Below are 8,896 nucleotides of genomic sequence, written 5' to 3' on the forward strand. Positions count from 1 at the left end.
CTTGATGAATGGTAAGGATACAACCACTAAGGCATGGAGAACAGTATTGGCAGTGTTTGTGGTTAACAGAGAGGAGATGAGAGATGAGCATAGAGCTTTGCTAGCTGAAAAGAGGAGAAAGTATGAGCATGCCATTGATGAGTATATTAGAAGATCAGAAGAGTTGAAGGCAGCAGGCAAGAGCAGAATATCAAAGGATGGAAGATTTCTGAATGTAAAAGCTGGCTCTTTGTCAAGATACAGGATAGGGATGTTAGCTAGTTATCCTAAGCCAGATTTGCTGAAACTAATGGAGGCTCTAACTGACACCCCCATCTTAGAAGAATTGGAAATACTTGTACAGATTAAGAACACAATTGAGAAAGGATCAGAAAGCTCAGTCTTTACTTAATTATTGTAAACTGTCAAATGTTCAATGTACAAGTGTTGTATCAGCTTTTGTATAGTTTTATTTTCATTCTTTAACTTGGGGTTAGTCTTGTTAACATGCATGAATTTGTGATAAGCAATCTTCTCACAAATTGGGGGAGATTGTTGTGCAAGACATGCCTGTATCATAACAAGACTAAGTCATATTGACAACCCTAAGATTAGTTGTATTGTAACCTTAATCTGTAATTTATACTTGTAACACTTAATGTCTGTAAAATGTAAATGGAGCAGACTGGAGAATTTTTCCCTAAATAGTGTCAAGCCTAAGAATTCTATCTGGAAGAAGATCAAGAAGGCCATGCCTCAGAAGAATTATGAAGAAGCTTGGAGTTGAATAATTCTGTTTGGTGAAAAACATTCTAAGTCAAGATCTCTATAAGTCACAGAATTAGTGTTATAGAGAAGTCATTCGAGAACTCAGAAAGACCTATCGAGAACTCAGAAAGACCTATCGAGAACTCAGGAATTGTCTATCGAGAACTCAGGAAATGCTATTGGAGATATCGATAAGTCAGATACCCATTCGAGAACTCAGAGATATCGAAAAGTATACATTCATTAGAGAACTCTGAATTATCGATAAGCCAAAGTCCATTAGAGAACTCTGAGTTATCGATAAACCAAAATTCACTAGAGAACTCAGAGTTGTGGATAAGTCAAGTCAACAATGAAGTTTCGGAGATATCGACAAGCCAACATGCCTATCGAGATGTCGAGTTCTCTACAGCTTAAGTGGAGATCTCAAAGTAAAGAAATTTATCTAAGTACAGAATTGCAGAACAGTTCAATATCCAAGGTTGAAAATCAACAAACAATTCACACAGCTGGATTGACAAGTCTACAAAAAGCAGCTTGAGAGATGTGCAAGATCAATGGTAAAGATTAACTGACAAAAGAAGATTAAAGTGAACACGGGATGCTAAAGATATGCTAAGTCAGAAATGGAAGATTTGCTTTTCTATAAATAGAAACGACAAGTGACAGTTTAGAAAATCTAATAGCATGTTTATTACACACTGTGTAAACCAGCAGTTAACTGAGTTATAAAGTTAACAATGGTCCTTAGTCAGAAGTAACAATCAAGATAGAAAATCTAGTATTCTCTCTCAAGAAAGAAACTAAGTTCTAAAACAAGAACTTAGAGATTTTGTAGCAAAACACTGCTTGATTTTTAATATAAAATTAAGTGAGTTTTGAAGATCTTTTTTCTACGTATTTGCATTGTTATTTATGTTTAACATCTACTCCACAAAATTATTGATAACAATCAACTGCTAAACTCAGAGCAAAACCAAAAAGTAAATATTTAAGCTAAAACACATTCACCCCCCTCTGTGTTGTATTCATATCTAACAAAAACACGTTAATTTTGTCACCGATTTATAAAGGGAGATATTTGATCAATCGATCCATCAGAGAGTAACATGAATATATTGTCAATAACTATAATTAAAATAATACTAATTCACGTAATATAGAGTATGACCGTGTATTGTACAGTGCCACAGAGATAGTTAAAATAAACTAATAAATCATGTTAGTCTTTTTTCAATACAAATATATCCCCCATCATTCTTAGACATAATTTTATAATTTCTGAAAAAAAAAAATATTTAGACATTATTTAGTAATTTACAGCATAAGTTATTTGTTCTAAAATTTTCAATTTTAAAAATTTTGTACACGTTATCTTCAATCTAATTGGTAAGTAGCATTTATTTAGAGATTTTAAATTATATGGACAAAAAGTATACTCCCTCTATCCCATTTTAATTGTCATATTTGACTTTGACCCGGTTAAATTGACTAAAATTTGACCGAATTTTATTAATATTCTATAATTGAACAAAATAAAAAAAATCACATCATCAGAAAGTATAATCAACTTTAATATATAATTTTTAGTTTTTTGAAATAATATAAGAGTAATGTTTAATCTTTGTACAAAAATTGGTCAATTTGACTTATATAAAAGAAAATGTGACAAATAAAATGGGATGCCGATATATTGAAACCTAAATGAAAAAGTGTAATTGAAATTAACAAAATCTAAGGGGGATGTATTGAACTAGGATTTTAATATATTATATATAATTCCATGGATTTTAATGGATTATATTAGATTTTGATTTTACGCGAATTCTAGATAAAATGTAGAGTCTTTAGAATTTAAACACAATCCTTCAAAATCTCATGAATTATGGTGGGATTTCAAAAATTATAAAATATATTGAACAATGCCAAAAAATCCATCATTTTATGAAGTTCAAAAAAATCTGTCAGCATGTGAATACCATCAGATTTTAATGGATTTTAAATAATTATGGTTGAATACCTTTTGATTTTTAAGCATAATTTAAAATCCCGATTGAATATCACAAAATTTTGTAGCATAATTTAAAATCCTAGTTAAATACCATAAAATTCTGATACATTTTTTAAAATTTCAGTTGAATACGCTTGGATTTTATGATTTTATGAATGAAAAAAAATCCTTTAGAATCCTAATTCAATACACCTCCTAAATATTTACAAGTATCAATGTTAGATACTTTTGGTAAGGTAAAACAATATCACATAATCACACAAAATAAAACACTTATGTAATACTAAAAAATTATATTATTTCATTCATAGTTTATCATATAATTATAAAAAATTAGATTAAATACTAGTGTTATTAATGGATAATATTGCACCCATTAGAAAAAGAACAAGTGGAGAGCTCAGAGCAGCAGGTATTTACACTAAAACGACACCGTAGAGCTTGGGTCAAAGTCTTTAAATAGCCATTTACCCCCTCTCTTCATCACATCTCGATCTCTCTCGCACTTTCTCGCCGAGATTTTGTCTTCTATCTTTCCCAATAGTACAGTCTCTCTCTCTCTCTCTCTCTCGCTCTCTCTCTCTCCCTCTCTCTCTTAACATATACACACCAAACTTGTGGTTTTTTCTAGGGTTTAATTGAATTGTTCCCCAAATTAAACCTCTTCTTTTTAATTAGGGCTTTACTCTGTTCCTAATTTATCAAAGGTAAGAGCTTTTTGAATCTTTAACCTTCTTTTCATTCACAATTGGATTTATTACATCATATTTGTTTGTATTAAATCAAGAATACATTATATTATGCTAGTATTTAGATCAAGATTTGATTTTTAAGCAAAAATTGCGCTTAAAAATGCTGTTTTAAGTTGAATATGATGAGTTTTTGATTATTAAGTGTTGAATATGAGCAATGGTGGTGGCTGAGAATGGAAAAGAGGTAGTAGAAAGGAGTAATCGATTAAATAGGTTTTCGAGAAATGAGGAATTTGTAGAGGCTATTGCTAAGATGGCTGTAGCTCAAGTGTGTGAGAGTTCGGGGTTTCAGGGGTTTCAACAGTCTGCGTTGGATACGCTTTCGGATATTGCTATTAGGTATATGAATCAGATAGGAAAGATTGCAGTTTCTAATGCAAATTTGTCGGGTAGGAATGAGTGTAATGTGTTTGATGTATTGCAAGGGTTGGAGGATTTGGGTATGTCCCAGGGTTTTTCTGGTGCTTCGGAGATCGATCGTGGTGTTGAGGGGTCGGGGATTGTTAGGGAGATTTCTGAGTATGTTGAATTTTCTGAGAGGGTCCCATTTGCATATTCAATTCCTAGTTTTCCGGTTGTTAAAGAGATGAAGGTGACAGAGAGTTTTTTTAAAAGTGGAGGATCGCCTCCAGATGAACATATACCCACATGGTTGCCTGTGTTTCCTGATTCTGAAACATATAGGTCTTTGCCTGTGGAGAGTAAGGGAGTAGGGGACGGAGAGATGGATAAATCTGGGCATATTGAAAATTCGAAAAAGGTTGAAGCTTCTGTGTCATATACGCATCGGCTATTGAATTGTAATGGAACTGATATGCCTGCAGACAAGGGTAATGATTCTTCTTCGAAACGAGCAACGGATAGTAATCCTTTCCTTGCAGCGCCTCGACGTTCTAGTGAGAAGCAAGTCTCTTCAGTCGTTCTTCCTGCAAAATTTGCTGAGGAAGACACGGCGCTAAATAACCCAGCTGCAACAAATCAGGTAGCTGTGCTTGAGGCATTTGCCTCAGCTACTGATTTAGTTAAAGATTGTGCATTTGACTCAGAAGAGACGAGGAAAAAGGCTTTACCTGATAATAGACCTGCTGTTCAATTTAAGCTGCGTACTAGCAAGAACCTTGTTGGGACATCGATAAGCATACACAAGGAACAAGTTCCAAATAGCCCCTCGTCCATTAAAAATGAGAACATGAAGGATGACAGGAAAAGAAGAGCAGAACAAATCCTGAAAGAGTCTTTGGAAAATCAGCATGAGCTGGCTCAGTTGTAAACTAGATTTGTTTAATTAGAATTTGTACCATACTTGGATGAGAAATGACAGCAGATGCTGTTTTCAGGATATTGAGAGTTATTGTATATGGAAGTTAGATATTGTAGACGGGTATGTTCCTGCTGTTAACAATTTTTGAGGTATGCCACTATTAGGAATGGACTCACGACGATCTTTTCAATTGAAATTCCATTTGTTTCCCTTCTGCTTTTATTATTGGGCAATTTCTTAAAATAGGCATTAATGGGTGTCAGAAGACAACTCTTAACTTTTACATTTTTGCTTAGTAATGCCATGTCCAGTGGATTTTACTAGATGATTTGGTAACTTCTCTTCCAGCCGGCAAGGCTGAATCTGGTTTGGCTGAATATTGTTTGGCTGACTATGTGGCTTTCTCATACGCAATACATGTTTAATAGACTAATATGACCTTGGGTATGTTTGTCTCTCTTGTTTATGAAGAAGTGCAATAAGTAGACCAAGAAATAATTTCAATTTAGCACGTTACGTTTACACTAAATAATTTACCAGATTGTTGTGCATAATTTTTTTTTAAACCACGGCCCTTTTGCATAACCTATTCACATTATTGAACTTTCAATCGAGTGAGTAGCAGGCTTGTAGTTGAATAGTAAAACTTTGAAAGCTTAAAGTAATTTGTTAATTTACTTGCAAACCATGAGATATACCAACGGTCAGCAAACATGCCGACCCTGACTTCATATATTGCAAGGAGAATCCATAATACAGTGGAGAAGTACTGTGCTAATTTTAATTATGGAGGATGTCATGTCTGTGCATTTATATTCAGTCATATATAATCAGGCCTTGTTTTTGTTGTATTTCTCTTTAAAACTTTGTTACAGAATAGTGAAGTATTTTGACCTTGTAAGAAAATTATTTTAGATGATCAAAGTTCAGGTTTTAGCCTAGTTAAAGCGATAGCAAACTTGAAAAGTGTTTTAGCATTGGAGATGGGAGAAACAGAGATTGGGTCCTTGGGAGATTGGCAGAATGGAATACTACATGCACGGCTCTTATTGGGTTCATTATCTGAGCAGTGTCTTGTCTGACTCCTCAAGTCTCCAAAGCCTCTGAGTCTCTGAAGCAGTACAACAGGGTAAATGGGGTTTTTCTTGAGTCAGTTCTGATGAAACCAAGATAGTTTGAAGTTAAATACCTAATCAGGTTTGTCCCATTTCACTTATGTTACATGGTTAAATACTTGAACTATGTTTATCCTTGGTATTGTTGTGAACATTTGTGTTATTTTTTTCATAATTGGAATATTCTAGGAGCTTATACTTATTTTTGCAAACATGTGTTCTATGAAGACCTGTTTGAGAAAAAAGCGAATGATATATCGATCTGGTTATAAAGGGACATAACTTTATTAATCTTATAAATTGTAATATATGAAGTGTAACTGGCCTTAATTTCGGTAACTCAGCTAAACTGTGCACCGAGTTGTTGGAATATAGGATATTTTTTTTTTCCTTTTTAACAAGCAGTCAATGCCATTGACTTTAAAAAAAGAAAGCCACTTACAGTCTAAAATGGGCCAAACTAAATGAAAAAAGGAGAGCACAATGCTGTTGTTTGAAAAGTAAAAAGAACTCATTAACGTGATTGGACCTCCAGATAGTAATGACTTTAATGAGTTCCAATTGAACTTCACAATATAAGAGATGGGTCAGCATACCAGAAAAGTATGAGTGCGTGGTACAACAGGGTAAATACAAAATTTTCTTGGGTTAGTTCTGATGAAATCAAGATAGTTTGAAGTTTAATACCTAATCAGGTTTGTCCCATTTCACTTATATTACATGGTTAAATACCTAAAATGTGTTTATCCTTGGTTTTTTGTGAACATTTGTGTTATTTTTTTCCATAATTGGAACACTGTAGGAGCTTATATTTATTTTTGCAAACATGTGTTCTGTGAAAACCTGTTTGAGAAAAAATGAACGATATATTAAAACGGCTATGAAGGGACATACATTTATTAATTTTATATGTAATGAAAAAAATATGAAGTGCAAGTGGCCTCAATTTCCATAACTGAGCTAAACTCTGCACCGTGGAGTTGTTGGAATATAGGAGATTCTTTTCTTTCTTTTTTTTCTCTTAACACGTAGTCAATGCATTGCCTTTTATATAAAGAAGTCTAAAATGAGCTGAATTAAATAAAAATGGAGAGCAGAATGCTGTTGTTTGAAAATAATAAAGAACTCGCCAACTTCGTAGGACCTCTAGATAGTAAAGACTTTAATGAGTTTTAATTGAACTTCACAAAATAAGAGTTAGGTCAGCATAAAGAAAATTTGAGTGCTAATATAGGATGGCTGGAGTTATTGTGCCACTGTTTACGAAGTTCAGGCAAGAGTAACTGAATGAGGTTTCACTCCACTTCTTTTTCTAGTAAACTACTTCTTTAATTTCTTAATTAAGTGAGCGATGCCAGCTTGATCTGGAATCCTCATACTTATTCACAGATATTTAAATATGTTTTCGTTATTCTTATATCTATATAAATTTCTATGTTTTTATATTTTTACTTTAAAATCTGTTCATATATATGTATTAGTAAATTATGTTTTGTTTGTATATTAATAAATATATTATTATGTTATTTTTTGCAGGTGTTGAGTATCAATTATTAAATATTAGGTCTATTGTAGACCTTTCTTTGTATTACTTTAATTTTTTTTGTAGTTTCCGAGCCCTGAAAATAAGATTTTAAGTAGCACGGTACAAATAAATAAATATTACTCCGTATACCTTAATTTGTTGTTGTCAAGTATCGGACCCCAGACCTACTCTAGACCTTTCTAGTATTGAATAACAAATATTGCATTATTTGTTTGCAGTAGTCATTGAACCCTAAACCTTTCTTACCACTATACTAAGAAATAAATTTTATGACCCCCCCCCCCCCCACTGATAACCAATAAAGATCGCTTTTAAGCTTATAATATATACTATATAGGACAAAAGTATATGTAGCTTTAACTGCAAGTAAAGTAGATCGCTGTAAGTAGTTTCTAAAAACTTCAACAGTTGTAACACTTCCACTATAAGGTGGCTCAAATTGCAACAGCTGCGGTGCTGGTAGTATTGACAAGGCGTGGAGAGGGATGAATTTCATTTTCAGAAGTCATGCAGGTGAATCATACCTTCTTTCATTTTTTATATGCTTCTCTTTTACTTTATTTCTGTTGGTATGTTCTTGACACTTCTCCTTTATATTTCCCTTTGTTTTTTCACTGTTGGTCATGTAATTGGGAGTTGGGACACATATAAGGGTGAAAGTGGCACGGTAAGTGTAAGATATTGTGATCATCAGCCCTATGATTGCTTTGTTTGTGGCATAAAAGAAAAGGAACTATTGTTGCTTTAGTCTCTTAAAAAATTGCTTTAGCTATAATTCTTCCTCACATTTTTTGTCCGGTATAATAAGATTAATTTGGCTTTATGTTCTCTGAGAGTTGGGCTACTTTTTTTTTGGTTTGAAGTTTGTTTTCGAAGAGTTCTGATGAAACAAAGCATGATGAAGTGACATTCCTGGAGTTTGTTTTCCTTCTTCACGCATTTTAAGTCTGATCTGTTGAAATTTGCCTCATTTTCTCTACAATTTGGGATGTCTTAGTTTAAAGTATGTTTTTAGGGAGTTTTGATGAAACGATAAAATGACATTCCTGGGGATTTCTTCTTCTTCCTGTTCTTCTAGGAGAATTGTTCACACAGTTTTTGTTTAATCTGATGAAATTTGCCTCATTTTCTCCACCATTTGGGCTAGTAGCTTAGTTTGCTTTCAGGGAATTCTGATATAACAAAGTGTGATGAAGTGACATTCCTGGAGATTTTTGCCTACAGTTTTTAAGAATATCTATTACTACTTCATGTAGTCTACTTGTATTAGCCTCTTTAATAATGCTGAAGTTTAGTCTTAATAACTTCATTAAATGTTTAATATTAGCCCATTTGATAAAGCTTGGTTCTAATTTTAAATACTTTGTTGCTTAAATTTTTTATCATCTGTAAGTACAGATGAGACAAAAATGGTTGCATGTTTATGAAAATTCATACTTGCACGCCATTCGACGTGATCATATG

The 8,896-nt window shown here is 33.1% G+C and overlaps 1 protein-coding gene across 1 annotated transcript; it reads left to right on the plus strand.

Moving 5' to 3' along the window:
- Positions 1–3,251: 3,251 nt before the first annotated feature.
- On the plus strand, positions 3,252–4,888 carry LOC141661752 (transcription initiation factor TFIID subunit 8-like). Its single transcript, XM_074468744.1, has one exon. The coding sequence runs from the start codon at positions 3,668–3,670 to the stop codon at positions 4,778–4,780; it is 1,113 nt and encodes a 370-aa protein (XP_074324845.1). The 5' UTR covers positions 3,252–3,667; the 3' UTR covers positions 4,781–4,888.
- The last annotated feature ends 4,008 nt before the right edge of the window (positions 4,889–8,896 follow it).

This window comes from Apium graveolens, chromosome 5, assembly GCF_009905375.1.
Source record: "Apium graveolens cultivar Ventura chromosome 5, ASM990537v1, whole genome shotgun sequence".
In the NCBI taxonomy this organism is placed as follows: domain Eukaryota; kingdom Viridiplantae; phylum Streptophyta; class Magnoliopsida; order Apiales; family Apiaceae; genus Apium; species Apium graveolens.